General features: G+C 37.6%; 1 protein-coding gene across 1 annotated transcript in view; it reads right to left on the bottom strand.

Moving 5' to 3' along the window:
• Positions 1-104: 104 nt before the first annotated feature.
• Positions 105-16,269, bottom strand: part of LOC103608486 (solute carrier family 12 member 1-like) — a gene marked incomplete at its 5' end in the record, with an annotated part of 39,506 nt that continues 23,341 nt past the window's right edge. Inside the window, 7 exons of the mRNA XM_008592916.1 lie at positions 105-348; positions 1,425-1,492; positions 2,741-2,876; positions 9,101-9,187; positions 11,078-11,189; positions 11,427-11,558; positions 14,318-14,461. Of these exons, the coding sequence (XP_008591138.1) occupies positions 213-348; positions 1,425-1,492; positions 2,741-2,876; positions 9,101-9,187; positions 11,078-11,189; positions 11,427-11,558; positions 14,318-14,461 (815 nt within the window). The remainder of the gene's footprint in view (positions 349-1,424; positions 1,493-2,740; positions 2,877-9,100; positions 9,188-11,077; positions 11,190-11,426; positions 11,559-14,317; positions 14,462-16,269) is intronic.

Genomic DNA, 16,269 nt, shown 5'->3' with positions numbered 1-16,269 from the left:
TTTTGTAGGGGCTTTGACACCCCTTAAGCTGATAGTGGAGAAAAGCTCCCGTTAACTAATAATAATAAAAAAAGACAAAATATGTGTGGAATCTGGTAGGACAGTCTCTAGAGGTTTGCGTATCCATCGATCAGATTTACAACATAAAGTACTGGAACATGTTTCTTAATTATTCATACATTAAGTTAAAACAAATTCTAATCTTTCATTCCTTAAGAGTAAAATGTCAGGACATTTTTGTGATTTCCTCTAACTAGTAAGACAGGAGGGAGGTTCTTTGTGAGAATTTCCAGCCAAGCCATATACAACAAATCTGATATGGATCCTTTTCTCGCCACTGGAAGGCTCCTGGTGACATGGAAGAAAAATAAAAAACAAAAGTGAAAATTACTCTGGGCATTAACATCACCAGCACTTCTGAACTATTTAATAACCAGTGGCCTGAAGCTTCTATCCACCCCCTGCTCCCACAAAATAAAAGCACTGAAATTATTTTGAATGTAGGTATTAAACTGACGTATTTCTCACATAATACATGTATCCGTAAACCAGAAAAATAGGCTTAGGCATTTTAAAGACAAAAAGTATATACAAATTTTCACTCTTCTTTAAATAGAGAATTTGATCAACTAATACTCCACCTTTTTTTTTTTTGGTGGAAATGGTTTTTCCCAGTAGTTTAAAGCTTCTTTATTTGGGAGAAACTTCAGGAACCAGCTGTTGAAACCCTACCACCCAATTCAGCAGATCGTTCTACAATGTCTTAGATGGATAGTCCTCCAGTCTAGACCATGCTTGAAGACTTATTTATCTTCATACATAAGGGGTCAGTTAATGAGGTATAAATGTGAAATAGTTGGAGGTTTTTATATTTAGCTACCAATCTTTAAATAAATGAACATTGATATTTTCAGGAGGCACAACCCTAGCATTTGTGGGGCTGGAAGGAAGAGTGAAAATGGAAAAGAAAACTGCCTTTTCTTCCTATTCTGGCCTCTTCCCACACTGCACGGAGCCTCATGAAACTACCATGGGCATGGCGGCTCAGGAACCCCACCCAGGGAGGACGCTTGTGAGCCTTGGTGGCCAGCGTGAGGCTGTTAGGCAGGAATTCCAGGTCTCAGGTTCCTGGAGCATGGTCTGGAAGGGAAGCCTGGGTTCCAGGTAGGCATGTGCCCCTGATCCCATGGGTGTGGCATGACTGGCAGAAAGACCAGGTGAGGCCCTCTAAAACCCACAGACCCCAGTTGTCAGGGTCTCGGCATGGCATTTATCTTCTTTCCCTGTCTAAAATTCCACGTATTTCTTAAACAAAACAAAACAAAAAAACTTTCCACCAGAAGAGTCATGAGCTTTTAAGTTGGTTAGCCCATTTAGCCTAAGATTTCTCTCTAACATTCTTAAACGGCTGAAATAATACATACAGAACGAGGAGATTGGCAGCTCTCGAGTGCTCCTGTAAGAGTTCATTCAGTCGAACTTGGCGGCAACTCTGCGGGTAACATTAAGATTTTGTTGAGTGCGGTTCTACCAGAATTATGAATGAGAATTTATCTTACCTATTTTTTTTTAAAAAAATTGCAACTATTTTTTCAGGGCTAGAAACTTACAATGTTTTAAAACCTCATGAGAAATTTCTGAAATGTAAAGAAAGACCGGATTGTCATTCTGCTACAGTGTCAACATTCTAGGGGGAAGAAAGCAAACAGCATGGATAATAGTAAAAAGAAGATAAGAATGGCCAGTTTGGTGGAGCAGGTTTTTGGTTAAAGAAAACTGATCAAATCTTGATACCAGTTTGATGTCCTAAGAATATAGATTATATCTACTCTACCTCTGTTTAAGCTCTTTGAATATTTTATCAGCACTGGGAGCTGGTTTCAACTAAAAAGCCCTCAAAAGACTCACTTAGAAAAATAAATATTTTGTAGTTTATCACACACACGGTTTATGATTCTAGTTCAGTATGTTTTCTTTTCTTTCTTTTTTTTTTTTACTAAATCTGAAAGGCTTTTAGTATTCGTTGTTCTAATTTCTCCAAGATCAGCTTCTGCTGTGGTTTATTTAGATTTTGAACTTTGGAAGTTCTTGTGGCCTCTTTCTTTTAATGTCCATTTCAGATGTCGATTCTTCTACCTACTTCTTGAGTCCCTGCCCTTTTCATCATCCCCGCTATCATCAACTTTATTTGTCTCAGGCCAGAAGAGGGTAACTCCCGTCTTGCTGGGCTCTCTAGAGAAGCTCACCACTTCACACCCATCTTACGTGTGCTGGATTCACCTTTCATATTCATTGTTCCAATCACATCATCTATTTTCTCAGACACCTTTGTTAGTTTTTCATAGCTATCTTCATCAGGTTAAAATTCATTGTTACAGCGTTAAATTGTGAATCAATCTGCCTTTACCTAGTCTGCACACATATTGACTTGAATTATTTTAGATTGATTGGTCTGTCTCTTCTTTAAAATTAAATTTGAAAGGAGACTTCACATTATGTGCCAATAACCTGTTTTTTTAACTTTTAAAAAAATAATTGACCTTACAGAGAAAAGTAAACACAGTTTTCTAAATCCTCATATTCAGTAATATAATTGAAAAGCACTTGAAAAATGCAGAAACTCTGGTTCTTGCATATTGTTTGATAATAGATACATTACTTCTTGATCTTTAAATCCACCCTGTTTCCTTTGTCAGCTTGTTAGACAGCAAAGTAAAAATTAAGGAAGACAAGTCCTTACCTTTTCCTTGACTGCTTCCAGTTCTGCATCTGTAATTTTCCATGGAGTTTCTCTTTTTAATTTCTCAGCAGTTGTTAAATCTTTGCAGCTTTCATGGAGACGATATGGTTCAATCATCTCTTCAAAGACTTTCCAGCTGAAATTTGAATTATAAAGGAGACCTCACAGTGGGAAACTAACTCATTATTTCACAGATACTCCAGGTATGACTGGCTCTGCTGGCTGTAGAATCAGAGCTGAATATCAGACAAATCTTTAAAGAATTACCTTTGCAAGGAACTTACTGTGAGTAAAATAGTTATAGTACTTCCCTCCCTAGCCAAGGAAAGGCCTTAATGTGTTTGAGGCCTTATTAGCCTACTAGGTATTAGATCTTCAATATTAATGCATAAACACATAGAAATTGTGCAAAGACATTTTCTGCCTAGTGTAGTCAAAAACACAGTTGTTATGTAGACACTTGAGCTCATAAGTTAGTTTCCATCTGCTTATTGTACAGACACTATGGGAGATGATCATCAGTTAATGCAGGAGATGAACTAGGCTCATTGGGTGCTGGTTAGGGCCCCCTCACCTGTAGCCCACATAGCAACTCCCACTCACAGCAGGAGGCTGTGGGCAGGTAGGAGAATCACAAGGTCTCCCACAAGTTTAATGGTTATAGAACAATTTGGATGTTGGTTGCAAATAACGCTGCCTTTGTTCTTCTGGTGTTGGATGTTGCTGTCTGAGATTTTCAAATGAGTTATTTGAGTGCATGTTCAGGGAAAGAAAAAAATCAATGTTTTAATGCTTACAAATCTGAGGATATTTTAGAGCTTAAATTTAAAAAGAAATCAATCTTTGAGGAGAAAACTGTAAGTAGTATCTAAAAGCAATAGAACATTTTAAAAATTGCTAAAAAATCTTTCTTGTCTTACATAAGAATCTCATAAGATTTATTTTTAAAACAATAGCACAGAGGAAAGCTTATAATTTATAGCAGTAATTGTTTTCAGCATGCTACTTTAAGATGATCTCAAATATGAGGCACTTTTCTTTGGTTTTATATAAAGCAGCTTACTTATAATTTAGTAACGGTGGAATGAGTGATAATTAGAATTAATATGCTATTCGGTTAAGAAATTAAAATATGAAGTGATGGGCTCAATTGTCTCATCTGTTGGCCTGATTTAGAATTTGCAGATAAAAGTGCAGAGATTACGAAGGAGTTGGATTGTCCCTACTAGTGAGACTTTGTTAAAGGATAGAAGAGATACTTAATGCAGCAGATTTCTATTGCATATTAGAAAGGTAGACAATGACAGGTAAGGAATAAGCCTGACATGCCCTATTATTCTTTCAACCACTGTGTTTTTATTTGCTATTACTTCCAATAGCATCGTGGCTGTAGCAACCTTTGGCAGTGGTCGGTATGATGGAAAGGTGCTGGCCTCAGAGAGGAGACTGGGTTCTTGCTCCAGCTCTTCCATTGTCCTCTTTGGCCTGGATAATCCTGCCTATAAAAGGGGAAGTAACAGGCCGGCCCGTGGCTCACTCGGTAGAGTGCGGTGCTGATAACACCAAGGCCACGGGTTCGGATCCTATATAGGGATGGCCGGTTAGCTCACTTGCTGAGCGTGGTGCTGACAACACCAAGCCAAGGGTTGAGATCCCCTTACCGGTCATCTTTAAAAAAAAAAAAAAAGTATTCACTTTATTGAATAGCCTCAGGATTGAGGTTAGCAAGTGACAGCCTCTCTGTTTAAAATCTACATATACTTATTTTGATCAGGATGAGAGTTTCTTTGCATCTCAGCCCAGATCCTTGTAAGAAAGCACAGTACAAAAACAGTTCCATAAGCAATGGAAGGTGGACTGGAAGAGGTCTCTCCAGCATCCTTACTATGCTTTCCCCACTGTAGTTTGGGTGAGAATGACTCTATCTCCAAAATCAGCCAATTAGCACCATTCTATGTCTTCTGCCAGAGGGATTGGCCAGGGGTTGGGGGGGGGGAAAACATAACTCAGGCAGGAGTGAACCAATAGGCACCAGGTGTTATGCTGACCACAGTGAATGGCTCAGTGGCTTAGGTTGGTGCCACCTGAATGGAGCTGAGTTCAATGACTGGGGAAAAGACAAACTTTCCTACTAAATGGACATGAGCAAGTATGTAGTCCTGGTTGTTACTGGCAGTCAAAATAAGTTAAATCAACTTGGACTGATGATTTCATAATGGAAGGTAGAGTAGGAAGACTAAAGGAGAATTAGTCCTTGATTACAAAATTAATTTTCTAGGTCAAGCTTAACCTGAAAGCTAAACTATACCTGTACTTTTTAGTACGTATGACAATAATTTCTATCGTCTAAGTCACTATGAGTTAGGTTTTCTTTCACCTGCATTTGAAACATGCTAAGTGACACAGTAGGTTATAATGAGACTGTATTTGCCCATCCCTTTTCTTTGAACTCGTACTGCTCCATGTCTATGTTCATCTTTGACTTCTTTGTCCCAGAGCCATTCCTGATCTGGCCGTTTTCCACTCTCCTAGCTAGATGATCGTAAGGTAGCACAAGATTTTTGTTTTGATTCTCATTAAATCTGGTTTTTCTTATAAGTACTTTTTAATTGGCTCTAGAAAAACCCAATTATATGCTATTAAATATAAATGAGAATTAATTCATTTAAAAAAAATTAACTAATAGCTGCCCTGCCCTCCCCATCCTTTTCTTCATAACAAATATTTAAAATTTTTTAAGCACATAAAAATTTCCCCGAAGTTCACATAATATTTCTTCGCTCAAAGTAATGTACTAATTGTTTTTGTGACTACTCTAGCTAGCATCTTTAAACTAAATTATTTAGTTAATTGCTTCTAGTTTCTCTTTGATTTCCAAATAAAGACTGTTGTCTTTTTGGCCTATGACTTTTAATTCAGTCCATACAACAAAAAATGGAATTCAATCACAAGAGCTTTTCAGTTTCTCTTGGCTCAAGTATTTTCTCATTAACTTCGTTGTTGTATTCTTTTTCACCCTTGCCCTACCATATTTGTAGATAATGTTTCTATGATACAATGCCACCATCAAGGCTCACTGATATCTTATGGGTAGTTGAAAGATTTATTAAAGGCAATTGAAGAATGGACATTTAACATTAGGTTCCAACATGGAAATCATTGACAAACTATTTTTGACATTGTGTGTCACATGGTGACCAGGAAAGAATGGTGATCAAGGGATAGTTGTTAATGGTAGATAAGGGCTGCTCAGCCAAGAAGGCCCATGTGGGGGCTGAAGTTGAGCCAGTGTTCTCCTCTTTAAGTCTTAGCCCCTGGGCCTAGGGCTACATCAGCCCAGAGGAAGAGTTCTCTTTCTCCAAGTGAACTACCCAGAAGAGTTGCCTTATTTTAGTTATCACAAATGTGCCAGACGTGCTACTAGTGGCCATTGTGAGATTTACTGAATGTCCATGCTTTGTTCCAAAGTAGGGTTACTTTCATATCTTGGAACAGCCATTGACATCATAAGATATGTGACTGTTTTATAAAGTAATGTGGCATCAGGTATGGCAGAAAGCAACCCTTTCTGGTGGCCTCTTCCCTGCACCAGGGTACTTTATCAGCGAGGATTCTTTTATTTCAGTAAGAATGTTTTTTTTCCCCTACATCTTCCTCAAGACCTTAAAATAGAAGAAAGAAAATATCCAAAATTTTGAAAACCAATTCATTCATTTTCTGAAAAAGAGAAGTAATTGTCTTCATTTCAGGATGATGAGGATATGTTTAGATATCATGACAAAAGCAAGAATGCCTGGGTAGTTCATTTCTTACTACCGCCCATGGGGTTTTACCTCCTGAGAAGAGGACACCGTGGGACCAACGTCAGTGTACTAATGTGAGGAGTGTCCAGACTATGACAGGCACTCAAAGAATGAAAAGTCTTCATTAATGGAAGAGGTCCATCAACATCCTGAGTGATAGACAGGACAGACAGGACGGGTATGCAGCGTGGTGACTGTGGCAGCAGGACAGAGACTAATATGAAAGAAAGGGAAAGAAACAAGGGCTTGGGCAGAGAAAACCAGATTGATGGGCAAAGAGATAAAGGAATACAGGAACAAATTAATCAGCAAGTGCATATAGTCTTTAGCTACGGATAAGACAAGCAACAGCAAAAAGAAATTGGCTACAAGAAGTAGGTGACTAATTTGTGCCCAGCATTCATCCTGGGCTTATAGAAAACCCAGAATCAGTAGGAGACACAGTGACTACCCTCTAGACAACAGAACATGGCCCTATCTTGAAAGGCACTGGCAGGCTCTGCCCTGTTGCTACGTGGCGTGTGGTCAGGAATTGTTGGATCTGCTGTGTTATGAAAGAGAATGCATTTCCACCAGTTAGAGCCATAAAATGAGCTTGTTTGATCACACCACTGCAAATGCCAAGAGGCAACAATTTAAGAAATTAAAATTCCAATGAAAAATTGAAGGCTACCAGAGATTACTGTATAACAACCCAGTTCAAATCGGAATGTAACTTTCATTTGCCAAAGAGAATTATGCGTTCTTAATTTTTCTCAGTATTTATGACTAGAAATATAAGAATGTAAGGCATTAAAGGTATGTATAGTATAAGAAAATATTACAAAGTAATAAACAGGTTAACCCTGTCTATTACAGGTTTCTTATCATAGTTAAGGCGCTTTGTAAAGCCATTTTAACCGACCTATAGCCTTGGAGGAATTATGAATATCCTCAAAGTTTACAAACTTCAATCTAAATGATTTTCTGTTATTTATTAAGCTCATATATGATAATAATAAATCAAAAGAAGGGAAGAGATAAGAAGACTTGAGGAGTGTGGAATTACAACCCATCAAGAATTGCAAGAGGAAGGAGAAATGATGGTCAACAGAAAAAGAAAGAGATCCAAGAGGACAGGGAGAACCTGAGCCTTTCTGAGACCTTTGTATCCCTTTGTGTTCTGACTCTGGAGGTCTCGCGCCACACCAAATCAAATGTATCAAACTGCATCTGAATGCAACAGTAAATATGATTTTGGACTGTAAACAATTGAAAACATTTTATGATTGTTAAATTATAACTCTAAGTAGTTCATTTAATTTACAAATGGCTATAATTTCCAGATCAACTTCTTGCACCCTTGGGACCTCAAAGATCTAACCTAAAAATTGTTTTCTAATATTATTGTTATGGACTGAATGTTTGTGTCTCCCCAAAATTCCTTTATTGAAGCCCTAATCACCAATGTGATGGTATTTGGAGGTGGGGCCTTTGGGAGGCTTAGATGAGGTCAAGAGTGGGGCACCCTTTACAGAATTAGTGTCCTTATAAAAGGAAAATGAACCAGAGTCCTCTCTCTTTCCACCATGTCCTCAGGGACACAGGGAGGGGGCAGCAATCTGCAAGCCAGGAAGAGGGCCCTCAACAGGAACTGAATCAGCCAGCACCTTGACCTTGGACTTCCCAGCCTCCAGAACTGTGAGAAATACATGTCTGTTATTTAAGCCATGCAGTCTGTGGTATTTTGTTACAGCAGCCTGAGCTAGCTAAGACAATAATGGGGGTGATAAAGAACAGGAACTGAATCAGCCAGCACCTTGACCTTGGACTTCCCAGCCTCCAGAACTGTGAGAAATACATGTCTGTTATTTAAGCCACGCAGTCTGTGGTATTTTGTTACAGCAGCCTGAGCTAGCTAAGACAATAATGGGGGTGATAAATTTAACAATTAATAAGGGTTAAAATGATGTTATATATTTTAAAGTTATTTAAACAATTATTTCAATTTTGTCATTTTCTTTTTTTCTTTTGGAGCTAGTACATTTCCTTTCCAGGCTTCAATAATTTTAGAGACCCCTCAGAAGTATATCGGCCCTAAGCATAGGGCCCTTAGTGCCCCAAAGCTAAAATGGCCCTGGAGGGTTGGTACTGTCATTGTGCCAAGAAGACATAAGCTGTTTCCACATCTTCTGCACCAAAGCTCCCTATCCAAGATGCCCCACCAGTAACTGAATAACAAAACTCACCCTGACTGCTCAGGTCAGAATAGTGTGATCTTGTGCTTTCTGCTACTCTTGCCACCATCAAAACCTGGAACTGGAAGGGCAATTCTAAAATGCTAACTACCCCGTGTCTCAACAATTCTCCCTGTCACACTCATCTTCATAAAACCTTTTCTTCCCATTAGAATGTAGCTGATAGTTCTATGTCATTATTATTTGAAGGCCCTTTTTATTAGATCCTCTCAAGAAATCACCACAGTAAATATTTAACACTTTTACCCTAAGATAATCAACACAAAAGAGAATGAGAGGGTACTACAGATAATCAATAGATCTTGTTAAATGTGTCATACCTCTCTTTGTTTGGCTTAACATTGATGTCACCAATGATATGGATGTCTGCAAATTTTATCCTAAACTTGCTCAGAAGGGAAGCCATTCTGAAAAATATAAGAGGAAAACACTTCATCATTGCATATTTAACTGTTTTCAGTGAAAGATTATTTGTGTTTGAGTTAACATATCAAAAGCAATCATGTCTTATTTCAGCTTAGTTCTCAGACAGAGGCTTTTTGGTTAGTGTTTGATTTTCATTACAGTACTTGTTGGAAACATTAAGTGTGGACGAAGCCCTTGCACTGAAGGTGTAAAGAAACTCCCTTGTAGGTGCAGACGCTGGAAATAGCAAAACCAGCTCAGCATTCACGTTTCAGGGAAGGTAACAGGAAGCCATCCACATTCCCTTATTTGAAAGAAACACAGCAAGTCAATGCTTATTGACTATTATCTTGCTGATAATTTTTATAGAGTTCCTGATAAACTACTGACAAACTAATAATTTTTGTATATTATACGGTTATATATTGGAGATTTTTTCCTGGCAACTGATAGTTTTGATATAATTTCAAAGCTGCAGAAAAGTTATAAGGATAGTACAAAGAACTCCTAGATTCACGAATTGTTTATATTTTGCCCCATTTGATTTGTCATTCCCTGTTTTTCTCTCTCTTTATATCTACTTATTTACATTTATCTCTATATCTATTTATCTGCTATTTTAAAGTAGATTTCAGGTAGCAGGCCCCTTTACCTCTAAATAATTTCAGTGAATGTTTTCTAAAAACAAGGACATTCCCTTATATAAACAAAATACAATTTTTGAAATGAAAAAATTTAACATTTATGCCATGCTGTTAACATTTTTTAACATTTATGCCATCTAACCCACAAACCATCTTCAAATGTCATCAGTTGTCCCAATAAAATAATGGAGGCTTTAAGAAATATAAATTATTATAAACATCATGTTAGTTTACATTTTAACATGTCTCTTTTTAAGAGGAATTAAATATACATAACATTAATATATGAATATTATATTGTTTAAATTGAAAATAAATGAGTAATATTTATATAATTCTATCGATATGAGTATATATCTCACAATCACATCTTCCTAAGAGGGAGGAGAAAATAAGAAAAATTACTCAATAAAAGCCTGTCATTGTTTTGTGATTTGTGGTATTTACAAGGCTTGGAGCTTAAGTGTGCCACAGGAGACCAAGAGCAGCTGAAATTCGTTCTCCAGATTTCTACTAGAGACCTTTGTGTGGTTCTCCAGATTTCCACCAGAAACCTTTGAATATGCCACGTTCTAGATATGCCTGTTATTCTCACAACTACACATCAGCTGTCAATGGCCAAGCTGATACAAAAAGCACACACTTACACCACAGAACTTTTTTTTTTTTTAATTAGAAGGGTTCTCAACAGTTATCCATTTAAACTCTTTCAAACTACAAATGAGAAACTGGAGACCCAGATATGTTTAGTGACTGCTGCAAAGTCTTGCAGCTCCTTGGTGGCAGGGTTGGGGCTAAGACTCAGGCACAACCTCTCCATTTAGCTCTTTTTTACATGTGCTGTGCTAAAAGTGACTGCCGTGAACTAGCAGGTTTGGATTCTCCCATGAACAAAACAACTGGACACAGATTCCTTCAGGCTCTTCCTTTCTTGAATGCATTTGGTAGTGAGAACATAATAAACATTATACAAGACAGTGATACTCCCACGCAAGACTTGAGATGAGGCTTCTGTGCCACATTCCCTTTTGGAAGCATTTGTGGTGAGGAATAACAGGACTCGAAGACAGTGATTAAAAAAATGGTGCAGACAATTTATTGGCCAGAAAACCAAGTTAACTTAAAGCTTATTATGGTGGCTTTATCTTGAAATCTATTATGCCTCAAAGACACTTAAAGTTCTTAAAATTAAAGCATTAAAGCAACAAACATCTACAATCACCTAACAGTGAGTGGAGAACTACTTACGCAATTTTTTCTTCTTCAATGCGATTGATCTTCCCTCCGACATAGATTCTTAATTTACAGTCTTTCCATTTTTTTCTGAGAGTCAAGATATACGGGATAAGGAGTGTTAACCCTGGAATAAAGAGTAAATTATGGTAGAAATGATGAGTATATCTAACTGAAAGGAAATGAATAGCCTTATATCTTTATTCATTCCCACATTCACAGCTCTTAAATAATTTACAGTCTTTGGAGAACACAGAAATGTTATTCTTTAACTGACATCATTTTCATATACTTTCCCATGCAGTTTGTTAAATTTATCAAAATAGAAATTCTTCTCCCTAGTGTACATTCTGGAAGTTTTTACCTCCATCATCAAACAACCACCAAACATCAATTGTGCCTTTTCCTTGTTTCTTCTTAAATTGAGCACTGGCTTCTACGAGTTTCTGGTTGAACTCCCCCACATGCATCGACTGGATTGTGTTAATGCTACCATCTGAAATAAAAGAGGACAGGAACAAAATCACTTTCCAATAAATCTGCTGATGAAAATAGAGGAGGGGCCATGAATTCATGCTTTTTATACCTATTGATAAATAGTGAACTCTATTCTCCAAAAAGGGGAGATAAAGGTCAAATCCCACAATAATTTAGATCACCTTAACAGTTAAATAAAAATTTGATATTGGTTTTATGATTATAGTTTTCACTATAAAGGTGTGGATTATTATCAGATCCTTGGTAATCTGTCTCAGAGTGGAATTATTATTTAGGCATGTAACTGCTAAATTACCTGATACAATAGCCTAAATATCCCAGTTTTCCCAAATCTCAGGTATAAATCAACTTAATATTTTCAGATTTACTTGAAAGAGGAAACTTGTGGTGATTGATTTTCTAGAGATAAGCAATAGAATCAGAAATATTATTTTATTAGGGAAGCACAATTTTTATTCATTGAAGCACAGTTTGGGATTAAGTTCCATGAAGGTCTGGTTATAAAGTTTGCCAGGGTCCATGTGCTTCTGGAACTTGCTATGACTATTTGTTCCCATGGTCAACCTGGCTTACTCTTCTGTTTTCTTTTCAAGGAACCTTGTGAAGTTAAGGTAAAGCCACTTTAGCTATTTAAATGTTTGTGAATGAATGGGATGAAAAAAGCCAGGAAATATACAAAGACAAAATAACTTTACCTGAGTTATAACTAAAAGTGCATATAAAATTATTAAAAATTTTTAAAAATGCAATTCCAACCTAAGATAGATACAATGAAAGTGTGCCAGGTAACTAGGCCAGTGTCTGAGCAGGACCCTTGTTTCTATTTGCCAGTAGGTGTTTCCTTGCTGCACACTATATACTATTCCTCATTTCCATGTCTTTGGAAGTTGTGACTTCATTGCTGTCTTTCAGTGAGGTGGTGTCAGCACAGTGCTCAGGGTGGAGCTGACAGCTTCTTCAGAGCTTCCTTTCAGATCTAAGAGGTTCTGCAGATGCTTTGTTCTGTCTTTCGCTGTTTCCATGTTTTGGGTCTGTCAGTTCTGAAGCAATTATCTTATATTGTTTCTATATCCCTAAGACCTCTGAAGGAGAAAGTAAATTTATTTATAAAATGGACCAAACTCTGCCCTCGCTTACATGCAAATCAGAGCATCCAGAGAACTCCTGTATGAGGGCCTGAAGGCAGGGCTTGTCCTGATCTAGAACTCAAAAGAGTTGTCAACCAACTGAAGCCCAGAGTGGTGAATGGGCCCACTTTACATCTATGTTTGAACTTTAAGGTATTGAAAATAGCGCATAACATTATTATTCTGCTTTTCTGAACAATGAGACATGTTGACTTTCAAAAGAGTACATTTTTGCCAAAACAAGTATTGTGATGCAAAAACAGGCTTCCAGGATAAATAACAAGTCCTGCTTTCACTAAAAAGAACATTACTGCTTCCCCTGTCCATCAGCAAGAGGACAGTATTGGACCATGACTTCTGAATTTTCCAGTGCTTTTCCAGACTGTACTTAATAGAGCAGTTTGTTTATTTATTTATTATTTTTTCTCACAAATACATCAAACAACTGGAAAGAAGAGAAGATAGTAGTTAACATTCAGAATAGATTTATTTTAATTTTTGCCCCTGAAAATCCTGATGTAGCTCCAACTTTAGATTTGAGCTGATGTCATTTTAAGGTGGGCAATAAGTAGTGGGCTCTCTGATAGCCCATGGAATATCCCAGGAACCTGGGAGTAGCTCTAGTATATGAAGTGGGACAATATTTGGATTTCCCATCATTCACTGTAAATATATAAAAATATTATATCATAGGTGAAATTCCATCCAAGTAGGAGAACAAGCAAACAAAACCAAACCATTTACAGGATAGGATGTGGCCTCTTTGAAGGGTTGGCTCTGGTCAACCTAGACTAGAAGTCTGCTAAGTTTCCGCGTGGAGCCTGCTGTTTGACTTGGAGACCCTCCCAGAGAAATGATCTTTTGCTGACCTTGCACGGAGTATGACTTCAGTCACTGTAGGACACTTGTGCATGAAGAAATAAATGCATGTTAACATTCCAGTTTTCTACCAGCAGAGGTCACTGTGGACCTCATTAAACCCAAACCTGCAGTGTTGTGAAAACAGAGTAGTTTCCAAAAGTTCAGATGTTCAAATCACCTGCTTACAAAACATAATACACTCTCCCATGCTTTAGTCCTCTGTTCCTGGGATGTATGCCAGACACTCAGAGATGAGTATACCCCTGAGCTGAAATCTACAGGTAATTAGTATCAATGAAGTTCTAAGTCCAGCATTCTGGTTTGTGATAAAGATGCTTTTTTGAAATTAGTGTTCTAGCTAGACCCCCAATTTACCTGTACTAGTCAACTTTCAGTCCCCTGAAATGTCTGCCAGATAAGGGGGGTGCAGATAAACGGTTTGGGTATCGGTCCTTAACTTTCTATTGCCTTCCCATTTAACTAAGAAATTTCCATTTCATGGCGCTCAATCTGCTTAAGCACTACTATATCACTTCCAAACCAAATACTACTATTTTATTTTTAAAAATTTATTGCATTTTTTTTGGCAACTAGCCAGTACAGGGATCTGATCCCTTGGTGTTATAACACTGTGCTCTAGCCAAGTGAACTAACAGACAGCCCTATTATTTTAAGATAAATTTTTTACAGTAAGATGCTACAAAGTACTTAATGACTTGTATTATTTCTTGTATTTCTGTATGTATTCTTGATTTTAAAAAGGTCTTACCTTTTTTACGAGTTGGCTTAGTAATGTTCAACTTGCCAGCTTTTTTGAACAAGCCTCGGATGCCTCTGCTTCCTTCTTCACACTCATTATCTTTGAGAGTGGCTTCCAGTGCTAGTCTCTCCTGTTCTAATTTCTCTAATTCATCTGATGAAAGAAGACAAAATCACCTACTTAACTCAGAGCAACAGAGTTTCTAGGAACAATCTCATAAGCTATTTTAATATTTAAAATTGTGTTTATGGAATAAAATGATTACTGATCCACAATAGCTCAGAAAAATGGCTCTATGTATTCAGTCATAATACATAAAGTCACTGGGTTTTTATTTGTGAGGGCAAGAGAAGCTATTTAAGGCCATCCTTATTCACTATCATCCCAAAATAAACAAACAAAAACCCTGATCCACTGTATGTAGCTCTTGTACACTGTGAGCCACTGATTGACTGACCTGAGCTACAGGGTCTGATGTTTTACAACTGCAAGTGACAAACTGCAGGAGTACACTGGGTATATATAAAGCACACAACAACGCCTCCTGAATTGAAACATAAAACTAGAGAGCAATAATTAAGGAAAGGTAACCAAATTTTATAATAATCCTATGGGCTCATAATAAAAATTACAGTGGAAAAGTGTCCACCACCAATTCCTTCAGATAAGCAAAATAATTTGTGGAGTGGGTGATCAAAATCAAAGAAATAAAAGCTGAAGTTTCTGTGTGCCTGTTAGAGTCCAAATTGCTAAAAAGGGTCTCATGACACTGGAGTCTGAAACAAGAGTCAAGCTGTGCAGACTTTCCTGCCTTAGGTTTAGAACCAAGCTTTATTATTATTATTTTTTTATCCAAGCTTTGATGTTGCGTCAGGCTGCCTTTTATCTTTTCAGATTCTGATTGTGATGAAAAATTCCTAGCTGCTATGTAATACATTGAATCCCTCTTTGACCTCAACCTGCATTGGATCAGAGTAAATAAGACTTTAAAAGCCATCATGTGGCAGTGCTGAACTGATGAGCCTTCTTGCTTACACTGGGCAGGTGGCACTCTTGTCAGATACTTTCATCTTATTGCCTCCTGGGAACAGAGCCTTAGAAAATGAGCAATGTTCCAAGAAAAAGGGTAGAAAACCGAGATTCAGTGTTACAAAACACTGGTAGGCCTTCTGTAAATGTCAAACCTCGGAGCCTGTTGTCTTATCTAACCATGAAGCGAAGCTATACAAACTCTAGATTTATCAATTATGTACTAACTAAATCTGTCAGGACAGTCACTTCCCCGGACGATGCTGTTATTCAGCTACACAGAATTGTCTGGCTCCTTTCCAGGTCTTAGCAATTAATCTTTTGCCAGTGGCATGAGATTTAAGGTCAAATCACCCATGTGATTTCCCCAAAGCTTCAAAGGTTCTCAAGATCAGCAGCTATAGAAAATCTGAGAAATTAGACTGATGGTATTAAAGCTCAGACAGGAGTTGCTTACCCCTGACTTTCAAAAGGTGAAGATAAGCTGCCTTGCACTGGGGTCACGACCGATAAAGCTCTGCTGCTGGCTTTATGTGACATTAGGCAAGTCATTTACTTTTTCTATGCCTTGGATTTCCTATCTGTGAAATGGAAAATTGTAACCCTTTCCTCTTCCCACCCTCCTAACTTTTCAAAAAGAATAAACAACAGTTTCTGCATAGTGCTGTGGAGCTCCTTAAAGAACAGTGCAACGACTACATTCTATAGGCAGTGTATTTATGCAGCTTCTGAAAATGGGTCTGGTCATGCAAAGCAAGTTGAGTATTTTGAGACGACTTGGAGTTATTATAGCAGTTACTATTTATTGCATACTCTTTGGGTACCAGGAACTGTGCTGCATTTTATACCTTCCCAAACAACTCTGAGAGTGTTAATTGTCCTCATTTTGTAGATGAAGAAACTGAGGCTCAGAGAGGTTAAGTAATTTGTCT

Source organism: Galeopterus variegatus, unplaced genomic scaffold (assembly GCF_000696425.1).
Source record: "Galeopterus variegatus unplaced genomic scaffold, G_variegatus-3.0.2 Scaffold8463, whole genome shotgun sequence".
Taxonomy (NCBI): Eukaryota; Metazoa; Chordata; class Mammalia; order Dermoptera; family Cynocephalidae; genus Galeopterus; species Galeopterus variegatus.
Note: the sequence above shows the minus strand (reverse complement) of the source record. Positions and strands in the feature narration are given on the sequence as shown.